Raw genomic sequence first — 14,512 nt, 5'->3', positions numbered from 1 at the left:
ACAGCCTAGGGCAGAAGTAGAGAAAATTCTTTATATAATAGCATTCTCCTTAATATGGTTAGCAAAGAAATATGGGGGATGCAAACTCCTCACCCCTGAAATTCTCCCCCATTCCTATTATGACACTCCACATGGTAAATTCAATTTAGCAGTTACTATGTCTACTGGATGAAAGCCACTCCATCTTTTGGAGGTGTAACAATTTTTATTGAAGCTGAAAGTACAACTAAAAAAACTGTAAAAATAAGGTGGTGAGTGTTGATTTGAAGGGCAGGGTGTCAGTTGTTTAGGGTGTTTGGCAAATATTGTTTGCAACAAAATAGTTGGTTCCAACATAATCACTGTGTGATTACACACAGCGAAGAAAGACAACCAGAAGCAAGGTAAAGGACTTAATTCAATAAAGTTACCAGTAAAAATAATCTAAAAAACCCAGAGAAAGTAGATTTTACACAAACGTCAAACAAAAAATAGTTTTGCAAAGTACACAGACACTGAGGTCTGAAAAATGTAAAAGCTTCAGTGTGAAACAGGTTGTCACTACATAATAGCTCTGTACCTCTAACCCAGCATCTCCATAGCACCACAACACTGAAGCTGAACTATACAGCCACATCATCTTATTTAGCAAAGTCATGTAACTTTTTCAACCTCCAAACGCCATTCAAGATGAATACTGAACCCTTTAATTATTATATTGAAATGAGCTGAAGAACGCAGAAGAGATTCAGCACAGACCCTCAAATGCAAGTGATATGGAACTGCTTTGTCTTTTTTGTCTTTGTTGCTCCGTGATGACTCCAAGGGATGAAGCGTGGCGTACCCTGTCAAGTTCAGGACTGACTGTTTACACTGGAGTCAGAGACTACTCCTGATGCAGTGTTGAGAGACAGCTGCTTCCTGTACATCATCCCTGAGCACTTCATGTTTGCAGTGGGAAACATGGAAATTCTCAAAACTTGGTCCTTTTCATCCCATGTTATGAGACAAGACCACCCACACCACACACCAGTTTGTAACTTCACAAAAAGCAGCAATATGGAGGTAAAAAACACCCTTAGATTCTCCTAGATCAGACCATTATGTATTTGACTTCCTAAATCACTTGCAAACTTAGAAATACACTGGAACTGCTCTCAGTATTCCCTAGCATGATGCTTGTGCTTTAGGGAACCAGGAAACAACACTGATTGGAAACAGCAGCAGTATGATCAGGTTAAGGTTTAAATAGTAAAACTTTTTATGTGAGACAGTAAGGAGCAGGTTAGCCATTAAGTCATGCAATTTCAAGATTCAGTTCAGCCTAGGGAAAAGCATCTGAATATAAGAGATGGTAAGACAGGTAAGAATTCACTTTGCCTTTTACAAATGACAGTTTTAATCTCTAGTGTTTGACAACCTTCAACTCAGGGTGTATAGCTTGCAAAATGAGGTCTTTTTTCAACACAAAACCAACCAACCAAGGGCTGATATAACAGGATTTGAACAAGAATCAACAAAACCTCTTAGAACAGCTATAGTTGACAAGCACATACTTCCTAAGATATGGGGTTTCCTCTATTAACTGTTAACCCACTATTTTGTGGAGATAAGAGTTACCAATTGGATGAAAGAAAGACAACTCAGCATGTAAAAAGGATTTTGAAGCTCTGAAAAAAACCTGCTTCCTCTTAGAAATCTAAGACAAAGAAAAAAATTACTTTTGAGTAAAGCCACTGAAGACATTTCCAGAGCTACATATTATGCTGTCCATCAATTCCCTGGTGACAAGAAGACATTTCAGAGAAACACTGGACAAACACTTTGGGGGATTCAATTGTAATCTTTTGAGAACTAGTCTTCAGGTCTTTCAGATATTCCTGACTTGACAGCTTCCAGAACTGATAGCCCAATTCCCGACATGGAGGGCATTCAGACACTGCAGGACTTTATTTTTATGCCCCCCAGAAAAAACCCCACCAAAATCCCCAAAAAACCCACAAAACAACAAGCAAAATAACAATCAAGTTCTTGTCACCATCATACCAGATCACTAATTCAGTATAAAGAAGATGAAGTTTAAAGACATTTCAACAACAATACAGATATTTTACTATGAGGTTTGTTCCCTCTAACAATATACTCTGGACAAATTAAGTTCACAAACTCTTCATCTAGAAGAATGAGTGAAGCAGAGAAAGTGCTTGCAGAGAAAACAGACAGACAAAAATGCAGACTTGGCTGGCAGAGGTAAGGTGAAGTACAATTTCAGTAAGTCATCATCAGCTTATTCTGGGCTGCTACTTGCAAAAATACAAACCTCTTCTGTGTTCCCAACAGCACAGCAGAATGGTGGCACAGGCACCTTCATGACTCAGAACAAGGGAACATGAAATACTTGCTTGCCACCATGAATGGCTGTTTTATTTTAAGCAGGCCTCAATAAAAAAACTATGTAACTAATATGACTCCACCCCACTGAAGCATAAGATGCCCAAACATAAACTGTAAATCTTCATTTCTACTACATCATAGCATTTGGGTACTGGCGTCTGGTATTTTGGAAACAGTCTAGCTTTTTCACACTTGCTTTCCCCCCACCTTCCTTAAAGACATAAAAACAACAATAAATCTCAGGAGCTCTAGAAAGACTACAGTTTACTAGATGGAAGGAAGATAATCTAAGCATCAGAGCTACAGTAACAAGCAGATGTCATCACTGCACCAAAAAGATAAACAAGAACTATGCTGATGCCTCTATTTTCATTCCTTACAACAACAGAAACTCTCTCAATAGGACAAGAAAAAGGCAAGTAGATGTGTTTCTGGTAGGAGTGTAAGCCTTATGTATTTCCCATATTGCTCCAAGATTATTAACTACTGCTTTTAACTGTTCTCCAAGTCTGAGAAAGGAAGAAACACAGGATGATGCCCTTTGTGTGGCCTTTTGGTTCAAAACAGTAATTAAAGAAGTATTTTAGGTGTTGACACCATAATCAACCAAGATAAACCACCATTTATGACAGTAGCTTCTCCAACTACTAAACAATGAATACATCATTCCCTTCACGAAAAGCAAAAGAATTAACTACCTGTGTGTAACCTGCAGGCTATCACTCATGCAAGAAAACAAAAAAGTACTTTGAGTATATATATTTAACTTGATTAACTGATCAAAATATAAAGACACTTCAAACTGAACTGTAAAAATATCTACCTGGACACTGGGCACAATGTGATACTGTAACCAATAGCATAACCAATAGGGGGAACAGGAAGAACTCGAACATTCCTCTTAAAGGTGGATGTTGCACTCTCTAGCAAAAAAGAAAAATCTCTTTGGAGTAAGTATTTGCATTTATTAGGACTAGACAGCTGAAATTTCATGTGCAACTCATGCCGTCAGGTTCTAACAGCAAGACTTTGTGTAATGTGACAACACCAATTACTCTAGCAGTCATTTCTGAAGCAATCAGTTTGTTGCATACACACACACACAGAATCTGCTTAAGTGGCACTGTGGTTATGTGACTGTGCTGCACAGGTAAACTGTCCTTCTTCAAAAACAGTCACAGCAACAGTTTGAAGGGCTGAGCAGTCTAGTTCCCCAGATGTGCTGCCTCGAAACCCTAGCTCTTATTATTGCTTGCTAATAAGCCAAATTCCAGTCCTTACAAACTTTGCTTAATGGAAAAGCTGTATATAAATTAATCAGTGCAGATCTTCTATGCAAACAAGATCTTAGTAGAGACTGTGGAATATACTTATCATCAGTAGTACATCTGTAAAAGAGAGAGGAGCGCGAACAACTAAACCCTGAGACCACCACGTGAATTTACACCAGAAGTATCCAGACAGACGTGTAAGAGTGCAAAAGTGTGTGCAATTCTGGTGAGCAAGTTTCCAGTTGGCACATAAATTTATCTTATACATACAGGCATGTCTGAGTAGCAATTCCTTTAGCATGGGTCTGCAGGAACTTCAGATCAAGTGGCACCAACACTGAACTACTCCGTAACTACATCTTTCTTGTGATGTTGTAAGAGTAAGAAAAGTGGCGGGGGGGAAAAGGCATCCAGGCACATGAAATAAACAGAGAAGTCACCAAACACTGGCTTCTCTCCTTGAAACATTTGAAATGACTAGTGGTTTAGAACTTATGATTAATTAACTGTTTCAGCCAGGAAATGGTGCCAAGTAGCAACCTGCCCTGCAGCACAGATACACAAGGCTAATGGAAAGGCCTACGATGGAGCACTGTGAGAGTGCACATTTGTAGTGCTGAGTTCCAGTCTCACGTGCAACACCATTTTAAAGGCAGAAGCTGCTCACAAACTGGCATTTTTTTCACTTTCTTAAACATGCAAGAAATTCCAACTAAGAAGATGAATTCTTTTCTAGAAATATAAAGACAAGTTACCTAGTATTCATTTTGTGTGTCTGAAAACCTAAATAGGGATCAAGAACCAAACTAGTCGCTAGGTCATCATTTTCACAGAGTTCCTTGGCAGACATTCCAGAGGAAGGCACATAACGACTTTGACCCTCAAATCCTGAAGCACCGCTACCTGCGAACAAGAGAGCATAAATTAGGTATCATCAAAAGGACATTATAAAGCCCAGCAACACTGGGGAACAGACAGCCACAGGTTAGAGGTAAAAAATATAAGATCATTACGCAAGATGATAAAATACCTGAAGAAGCAGAGGCACAGTTAGTTTTTCCCTCTTGCTTTTGATCATTTAGGTAGTAGCTAATGAAGAAAGTATTTTAGAATATTATTTCATGGGTTTAATTAATTTTGTTTTCCTTCTCTCTTCCCTTCCCCAACTATAAGCATCTTTCCAGACTACACAGTTCAGCCATGCCTACCTCTAGAACTTCCGACCTATAAACATGTTGAAGCCATGAAATGTCAAACCTGATTTTCCCAAGATCTGAATAAAGGACTTAGAACTTTGAATTTGTGTTTAGTCCTTCATCCCAAATCAACAGCAAAAATAAAACCCCATATTCCTTAAAACCATTTCACAATGACTATTGATGTACGTGACTTCATTAAAAAACGGCCTTTCCTCCTACTAGCACATTCACCAAAAGTTGGGCTAATACTTCAAATTATGTTATCCACTTCAAATCATACTAGTTTTTACTTAGGGCCAATCATGTATTTTCTAATTATACAAGTTCAAAATTAATTTACATCCAGTTATTCTTACTTAACTTTTAAACTGATCTGAAGGGAGTTAACACATCCAAAAAACACAAACATAATTAATACTTCTGATGTTAGCTCCATGCTGACTGCAGACCTCCCTCATGAATTAAGACAGAAGTCTGACTTGCAAACTGATTATCACATACAGCACTAAGCAGCATAAACATGTACATACATCTGCTCGATCTTCTCTCGACCCCGTTTTTGCCTGTCTTTGGATTCTCCTTTCCCGCATGCTGCAATTTGGTCTGTGCGTGGTCATTAGACGACTTGCTTCCACTTCTCCTGCCATTCACCACCATGTTCTTGGATTCTCCCAGCCACTTCATACCCACAGACAATCTGACTCAGTTGCATTTAGTCACTTTTCAAAAGGCTTGGAGAAGTGGATGAATAAATTCAGTTCCAATTCCTACAGGAAGTAAAACAAACACAATTAGAGCTTACTGGGAAACTGTTTCCAAGACACAGATTTTAACAAAAATAATACCCCAAATAAATAAATAAATAAATAAATCCCCCCAACAACAAACAAAAAAGTGGGGAAGGGGAGCAAAAAAGATGGTGATCTGCACTGGCATTAGGAAGAAAAAAAAGCATTTCATCAGCACTAGTACTCAGAACTGTGAACAGGTGAAGTATTGTCCTACAACTGACAATGACAACTGGCAGCAAAGATTGAATTCTAAAGGTGATAAATTGCTAATGACAACTCATTTCTAAGAGTTGGATGAGACACAGACGTATCTATACAAGTACACATACACACGGATAAACACACACAGAGCTATGTGACTCCAAACCCAGTGTATTTTCAAATACATATCCAATTAGGATTATATCCTCTAACAAATAAACCTCATATATTAAGAGCTCTACAGCAAAGAATGACATTTACAAGCACCCGTCAAGAACTAAAGATGAACACAGTTTAGAAAAACAAAGGGGAAAAAACCCAATCAAATAACAGACATTTTTGGAATGTGGGAAGAGAAAGATGTAAAATCTTTTATTTAAAAATCAGAGTTCAAAAAGCCCTCAATGATGACCTCAAGGACCCCAGCTCCTATTTTTACTGTTCCATATAACAAAAAATACAATCACAACAGACCTGGCTCAAGGTGACAGTACTAAGTGCGGTAATAAGTAGAGCTGAAATTTTATAGTACATAAATCTCCATGAAAATTTTTGTGTGCAGTCTCAATGTCTTTTGCACAACTAACTATAAGAAAGCTAATAGTGTTTTTGTACACAGTTGTGCCTCACTCTGTACAACTTGCAGGACAAAATCTGACACTGATTTACACAGTTATTTTACAACTGCATTTATGCATTAGTAATTCACTTGATTTTAATTCACCTCCTCACTGCTTCCTCATAAAGAAATAAATTTGTGCCTTTTCACTCTACTGCAATTATAAAAAGAACATCAGTGCTCTGCTCGCAGCAGGTAAGGGGCATATTGTAACAGGCACATTGTAACAGGCATTTCAATCTGGTGGAAGGACGTCACAACAAACTAACAGATGTTTGAAATACTGTCTTTTGTAGAAAGTCTACTTTTAATCAGGTAAGAGTAGTTAATTACTAGATTTCTCTTAGACACCTATGTGATCCAGCCACTGAAAGCTACAGAAGCATTTATGGCCAAATAACTGGTAAATAAGTTACTTACAAAAATTCAGAAGATTGAGGTAATTAAAGAAAACAGTAGAGACAAACGTATCATATATTAACAGATGCATTGGTTCAAACATCTTACTAGAACACAGGACCCAGAAATCTACAGGTTTTCAAACTTTTTACAAATTGTCACAGGAAGACATAAAGCCTATCAACAAAGTGTAACAGAATCACACTGAGGAAAAGCTGGATCAACTACTGCCTCAATATAAGGAAAAATAATTTGGTGGACAAACAATTTTCTTGCAGCCAGTGATAGAAAGGATTTGCTTTAACCTCAAGATTAGGGAAAAAAAAAAAAAAAAAAAAAAGGAGAGGGAGAGAGACAGAGAGGTTTAAATGTCTATGTTACTGGACCAGCAAGCTTTAACGTAGCTTTTTAAGACAGTTGTAACTGAACAACTGGACTACCAGAATGCAAAAGTTACTCTGCATATTGACAAAATTCTTTAGGAAGTTATCAGATAAAACCTAACACAATCCAGAAACTTAATTTTTTTCCCCGAGGGAAAACTGTATTAATTGTATTCAGCTATATGCAGAAACAGATATTTTTATATAGTACCTCCAAAACCATCCTTGGATAAGTTGGTTTTTTTTTAGTTCACAGAGTTTGCCTGATAACACACATCTAAAAAAAAAAAAAACACCAGCAAAACCCAGAAAACAACCGACCAACCAATCGAAACTTTCCTGTTGAGCATCCCACCTTCTCTAAGAAGACCAACCCTGCGAAGATCTGCCACTGACTGATCATCATGTAAACACTTAACGACAAATTCACTTTTAAGCTTCCCTTTTCCTATTTTCCAATCTATTAATTTTACAGGTCTATAGACAGTAACTAAGACCTCCTCCCCATTTTTGTAATAGTGGTAATGAAGAGCATTAAAACAGTAACTACATTAAAGACTTGCAGTAAACTCAGTCTTGGTCTCTTTGTAAAGCAGGACTGAACTCCACCCTGTGGTGTGCTACAGCTCAAGAGCAGTACAGGGGAATGAAGTCTACCATGAAGTCTAATTGTTGAGTACTGTATTGTATCCAGCAATCTGGGGGATGACAACTAAGAGATAACGTAGCTACACTTTTGGCTGAAGGAAAGGTATTTCTGCACAGAGAAGGAAACCCATCTTTCACAAGACCAGCTGGGGTGGGTGAGTACTCACCTGTGCTGACACACCTCTGCTTAACAAATAACAGTAAAGACAAGGAAGGTAGAATAGCAAAGGTAAGAAGAAACGTGGCCATAGAAGAATACTCAAATTATATAAACATTAGGAAAAAAACTTCCTTATGCTCCAAAATAGATTGACATATGCAACAACATAAGTCCTCCTCAAGCATAATCAAGACATTTAGTGAACTCTAGCAAAATTCTGGTGAAAAAGCATTATTTGTTTGAGCCTGGCAGCCTAAGAAAACCTTTGTCTCCATCTATTGTTCCCTTTTATTTTCTAATACCAGCCAAATTATCAACTTCAAGACTTCAAGTGTGCCTCTTCCCCCTCTGTTTAATAAGACAAGAGGCAATGGGCAGAAACTGATGCTCAGGAAATTCCACCTGAATATGAGGAAGAACTTTACTGTGTGGGTGACCAAGCACTGGGGCAGACTGACCGAGTGGGTGTGGAGTTCCCCTCAGTGGAGACATTCAAGAACAATCTGGATGCAATCCTGTGCCATGTGCTCTAGGATGACCCTGCTTGAGCAGAGAGACTGGACCAGATGACCCACTGTGCTCCCTTCCAACCTGACCCATCCTGTGATTCCTTCTCTCAATGCACAAACACTGCTTTCAAGAGATGATACCAAAAGCCAGAACCAACAGACAGGATTCCTTACCCTGTGAATGTCACAGCTGCTGGTGCCAACAGAAAATCTAAAAGGGAGCAAGAGATGCCCCACTCATCACCACCATGTGATCTTTAATACATCTTCAGATGTGATTTGCTCTCACTACTTTCTACATCAGACTCATGCTGAGAAGTCCTTTAGGAACTGAGGGAGAAAAGGGAAAGGTGAACACTATCTTTCCTACTGAAGAAAAAGCTCAAATATACTTACACCACCACATAATTCAAAATGCTTGCTACAGGGCTCTGCCATCAAAAATATAACACAACACATGGACCACTTATGACTTCAAGTTTATCTACACTGTTAAGTTTACCAGCACAATTAGAGCTTCCAAGGGACCTTTTTTACTTCGAAGTATATGTCCACACTGCTGTTTTAACCTTACTCTTTACACTTTTAACCATCACTCTTTATAATTACACTGCCTTTTATAATGCTATTTCAGTAGTTTTACAGGCATGTATCCTCAAATGTCAAAATACAGCTCAATTGCATTCGACACCTCTCACTGAGGTATCTGGCATTTCATTTTAACAGTACTCTCAACAATGAAAACTCAAGTTTTATTTACCTATATTTAAATTTATTAAATCTATTAACACACTTTTTGGGCATTATTTGCATTTCAGGAACATTTGGAAGCACCAATTGACAACTCAAGCACAAACACCATTAATGCTGCCATCACCCAAGATACTCACAAAGCCAGAGCTACCCAGAAGTGTTTGCCAGACTGATTAAACAGTACCATTCAGATTTATATTCCATTTGGAAAGCCTTAGTCCTTTTATACTGGGAAGTGTAGTAAATCCCTATGAATTTGAGTAAAGAAATTCTATGGCTGTTAAAATGTATTTCACAAGTTGTCTGAGCCTCCTGGATTTTGGGTTCTCATCTGTGAAATCTATCAATTCAGAAAAGTATTGTTGTGAGGGAGGAAAAAAAAGTTGCACAGAACCAAATCAGTAAAACTCTAAACCACAGAAACAATAACATCAGTTACTATAAGACATTCAAGTGTCAATTATTTTAGTCTTCCGTAACATAGTTCTTTGCTTGTAAGTATTTATTACGTAAAGGACAGGGACAGTTCATCCTTCTCCAGGATACAAGCAAAGACTCTAGGATCAGGAGGTTTTACTAACAGGCAGGGTCATCCTCCCCTTTCCCTCGGTCTCCAGTACACAGGCAGGCAAAGGACCTCCTCCTAAAATATGGTTTCTCAGTAATTTTTTTTAAGAACTCAAATTTGGGAAGCAGAGCAAAATTATGCAACCAGTTTTCCTACAGGATCACCAGAGTAAAAAAGATTGATCAAAATCAAAGTTGAATGAAAATTTGCACAGCTTTAGGGAGCTATTCAAAACAGCCTTAAATCTTATTCTGGTTACTGCCCTTGGGATGTAAACTGAGATGATCAGTAAATTGGACCCCCAGAAATAAAAAAATCTGTTTTTTTTGAGTGTTTCTTTCTAGTTACTTAGTTCTGAGAACAGGCTCTGTGCAGAATTGTAAGTGGTTTAACACTGGCACTGGGGAGGCTGCAAGATTTTGAACTGACCCGAGTCAGTTTTGACACACTGTTGTAGAACTGCAGCCCCAGGATGCAGGTTTGTGAGAACACTTGTGGGCCCAAAACTGACCCAAACCCAGGCTTCAGTCTCCCACCAAGAGCTCAGTCTGAGCATTCCCCCTTTCTCCTGTGCCAGTTCTTTTGCAGCCACGTGATTTTTGTGTGTCAATTTGGATACTAATCCAAGCACAATACAGGCACAGAAGCAATCCAGTATCAGCACAAGTGAGTGGCAGAGAGAGAAATACACACACAGAAGTGCTTCAGCAGCTCCTGCCCCTGCTCCTCTGCCCCTCCATGTCCTCCACTGGGTGCCCTCTCCAGGTGAAGCTGAGTAACTGGCTGAGAAAAACTCTCTGAAGCCTGTGGGATTCCTCCAACTACTCCAACAACTCCAGCATCCAGCAGGTGTTCATAAAGACAATCCAAAAGCTCGTGGCTTCCAGGAGAGGGAGAACCTCCTTCCCCCTGATTGTCAGTTCACACAAACGTTTCCACCAACTCTGGAGCTCAGCTCCCCACAACCCAATTTAACTGTGTGTAGCAATGTGACTCACACAGGTTCCGTTCAGGGCAGTCCCACCACGGCTGTATCGAACAGTTCAACGAAGACTCCAAGCCAGCATTAACAGCAAAAGCAGCCCTGCTGCTTCCACAGCTCTTGTGCCCACTTCCATGCCATCTCCCCTCCGCGCCAGCAAAACAAACAGAGCCAAGTGACTCCAATGATTCAGTGACCGAATCAGGGGAGTCACCAGACAAGTCTGAACTGTGCTGTCTTGAACTGTGGCAGAAGACGATGCTGCGGGGCAGGGGGAACACACAGGGTGAGAAAAGTGGTCCGGAGTACTGAAGCTGGGACTTCTCTCAAATGCTTTGCATTCTCAAATCACAGCTCTTGATTCCCTGTAGAGCACAGAACTGTCCCACCTTACACTTACTATGCTAATTTAACTGTCTGTTGCTTTAAAGGGCAGTGCTGTGTGAAGCGAAGAGCATACTGGGAATTGTAGTCCTGAAATAGGATAGTGCTAACAGAGCAAAACAAGTATTCAAGAGCCCTGATGAGTCCTGTTACTGAGTATACAAGGATACATCATCCTACTCATTCATTTAATATGTAATACATTTAGCAACTGCTTTAAATAAATCTGATTTTCCAGTTTGTGAGCTTCAATGGGTGTAAGGCAGAGATGTCTATCTGGTCCTAATAACAAAACAGCCTGATTAAAAAAAGCAAACACAATAAAATCTCACTTTTTAATCAAATAAACCTTGATTTCTTCTGACATTGTTACTTGCATGGAAGAAAGCCCCGAGAATTCAAGAGAAAAGTTCAGTTTTAATGAAAACTGAAGCAGATGCATCCAGAGCTAGAGACCAGATTACGGACACAAGGCATGGCTCCGTGTGAACTTATCCTACAATACATTTTAACCTCAGTGATTAAAACCTCACATTATGTATTTATAGTTACACTATTAAACACTTTGATCAGATTGCCATCTCATAACACAGAATCAATTAGGCTGGAAACGAGCTCTGAGATCATCGAGTCCAACCTATGACCAAACACCACCTTGTCAACTAGACCATGGCACTAAGTGCCACATCCAGTCTTTCCTTAAACACTTCCAGGGACGGTGATTTCACCACCCTCCCTGAGCAGAGTGTTCCAACATCTAATAACCCTTTCTGTGAAAAAATGCTTCCTGATATCCAATCTAAACCTCCCCTGCTGCACCTTAAGACTACGTCCTCTTGCCCAGAGACATGTGTTGCCCGAATCCAACACACCAGAAAACTCCACGAAGTTCTACACTTCAGGTTCTCACGCTGCCTGTGACACACTTCAACAGAACACCCCGTACTCTCCCCCCCTCCCCGTTCACCCCACGCTTTTAATGTTTCCGAGACTAACGCCTTGGAGGTAACTTGACTTTAAAGTTTCCGACACGGATGTTGGACAAAGACTTGCCTTACCCCCTTTCCTTGAAAGCACGTATTCCCCGATGAAAAAAATCACACACACGAAAACAGTAATAATAATAAAAATTAAAATAATAAATAATAATAATAATAATAATAATAATAATAATAATAATAATAATAATAATAATAATAATAATAATAATAAAAGACAACAGAAGATATCAGGCCTCTCCACCAAACTGAGGCAAGCTCAGGAGGGTCACTCCGAGCAGACCTGAAACTGCTGGCACCGCTGAAAGTCCTGGCCCGGCCCCCGTGCTGCCCGGGCGGAAGGGGCGCGGGCCCGGCCCGGCCCGGGCGGCGCCGCCCCCGCCCGCTGTGCTGCCCTCTGGCGTTCGTCTCCCGCCCCGGCCAGGCCCGGCGCAGCCCCCACTGCCCCCGGCCCGGGGGCGGCGGCGCCGCCCGTAGCCGCCCCTCCGGCCGCAGGTCCCGCTCGGCTGTCAGCGCCCCGGGGCCCCCCCACCCTGCCCGCGGGGCCCCGCACGCCGTCGGGCCCCGGGTGCGGCCGCTCACCGCTCCCCCCCGCAGAGGGGCGCAGCCCCCTCCCGGCCCCGGCGCCTCCCCCGCCTCGCAGAGCACAAACAGAGCCCCTGCCAGAGACCCGCACTCACCGCCCCGCGCTGAGTCCTTCACCGCCGGCGCTGCCCCCGCTGCCACGGGGGGAAAAATGAATCATCAAAGGGAAGGCAGCGGGGCGGGGGGGGGGGGGGGGGGGGGGGGGGGGGGGGGGGGGGGGGGGGGGGGGGGGGGGGGGGGGGGGGGGGAGGGAAAGGGAGGAAGCTGAGGGGGGGGAAAGCCAAGATCGAGTGACAGAGAGGCGGAGCGGGGAGGAAAACTAAGGGGGAGAGAAAAAAAAAAAAAGCGGCGATAGTGATAAAAAATAATTCCGAGTGGGGGGAGGAAAAAAATGGCGGATTAAAATCCAAGATGGCGGCGCCGAGAGGCGAGCGACGCCGGGGGGAGGCGGCGGGCACAGCCGCCCGGAGATCCCTCCGCCGCGCCCCGCGAGAAAGAGTCCCCCGGGCTCCCCCGCAGAGACCCCGCGGAGTGGCGGCGAGGACCGGCCGCCGCTTCCTCCTCCTTCTCCTCCTTCCCCGCGGGGAGCCCTCGTTACGCCGCCCTGCCGAGCCAGGCGGGTGTCGCGCCGGCCGCTGCTCCCCGAAGTTTCTTCTTGTTCTTCCCAGCGGATCCCGCGACCTCCTCGCCCCGTCCGGGGAGACGCCGAGTGCCCCTGCGCTCCCGGCGGCGGAGGGACACCGCGGACACCCGCCGCCGCACTCTCGCCGCCGCGGAAGGATACACCTCTCAAAGGGAAACACCACCCGCCCCCAGCCGCGCCACTCCCGCCGCCGCCTCCTCCTCCCAGCGCCGCCGCCGCCTCAGAGCGAGCGGCGCGGGGGGAGCCGGGGCAGCGCGACCGGCCGCGGCGCGGGCACGGCGGCGGCCGCGGGCCCCATGCCGGCCCGGCGCGGCGGAGGGATCCCACGGAGGGAGGGAGGGAAGGAGAACGAGGCCCGGGTCGCCTCGCAGGACCGTGTGTGCGGGAAGAAGTGCCGGCCGGGGGATCCCTCCGCGGAGCAGCCCTTTAAACGCGGGGGACTCCCCGCCGCGGGGCGAGTGTCGGGACGGGGCCGCGGTGCCTGTGGTTGTGCTGCCTCCCGGAGCCCCTTACCCGTCCGTCCCGGGGGTCTGTGAGGGGGCAGCGCGCCCTGCCTCGCCTGAGGGGGGAGCGGGCACTGCAACCTCAGCGCCTCCGGCACCTGCTCGCCCGGCGCCGCTGCCTGACAGAGGCATTTAAAAATGGCCCCCACGGGCCGGAGGGGCTGGGACGGCACCTCCCTTCCTCCCTCCCTCCCCGCTGACAGTCCCGGGGGCACCGGCGCTGCCCGCGCCCCTCACGGCGTGGCGGTGCCGCGGGCTCCCCCCAGCGGCGGGGCGGGGCAGCGCCGCCGCCGCGCCGGGAACAAAGGCGGTGCGGGGCTGTCGCGCCCTGTCGCGATAGCGGGACTGGGAGGGGTGGCCGCGATACCGCCCCAGTTCAGGAACGGGCTGAGCTAAACGCGTTTGCGGGGATAATGGTTTTTCAGGGCACTTCGGCATTCAGAGGGATTTAAAAGCTCGGAGTTCAGGGAAGCTGGAAGTTCAGGAATTTTACGACAGGCTCAATGTTTCGTGTTATCCCGTTTGTATTTTGTGGTACGATGT

At 44.0% G+C, this 14,512-nt stretch overlaps 1 protein-coding gene across 4 annotated transcripts in view; it reads right to left on the bottom strand.

Annotated features, from left to right (window-relative positions):
• Window positions 1-13,008, bottom strand: part of KMT5B (lysine methyltransferase 5B) — a 29,071-nt gene extending 16,063 nt beyond the window's left edge. For 2 of the 4 annotated variants that reach the window (XM_027898175.1, XM_027898180.1), the window contains exons 1-3: window positions 12,919-13,008; window positions 5,374-5,610; window positions 4,400-4,547 (exon numbers count right to left, since the gene is read on the bottom strand). In XM_027898175.1, the coding sequence (XP_027753976.1) occupies window positions 4,400-4,547; window positions 5,374-5,527 (302 nt within the window). In that variant the 5' untranslated portion in view covers window positions 5,528-5,610; window positions 12,919-13,008. Of the gene's footprint in view, window positions 1-4,399; window positions 4,548-5,373; window positions 5,614-12,918 lie in introns of those variants that run through there. The other 2 variants (XM_027898179.1, XM_027898182.1) reach the window with 2 other exon arrangements.
• Window positions 13,009-14,512: the final 1,504 nt, after the last annotated feature.

This window comes from Empidonax traillii, unplaced genomic scaffold (assembly GCF_003031625.1).
Source record: "Empidonax traillii isolate 1590-97213 ecotype Southwest subspecies unplaced genomic scaffold, ASM303162v1 scaffold583:size513456, whole genome shotgun sequence".
Classification (NCBI taxonomy): Eukaryota; Metazoa; Chordata; class Aves; order Passeriformes; family Tyrannidae; genus Empidonax; species Empidonax traillii.
Note: the sequence above shows the minus strand (reverse complement) of the source record. Positions and strands in the feature narration are given on the sequence as shown.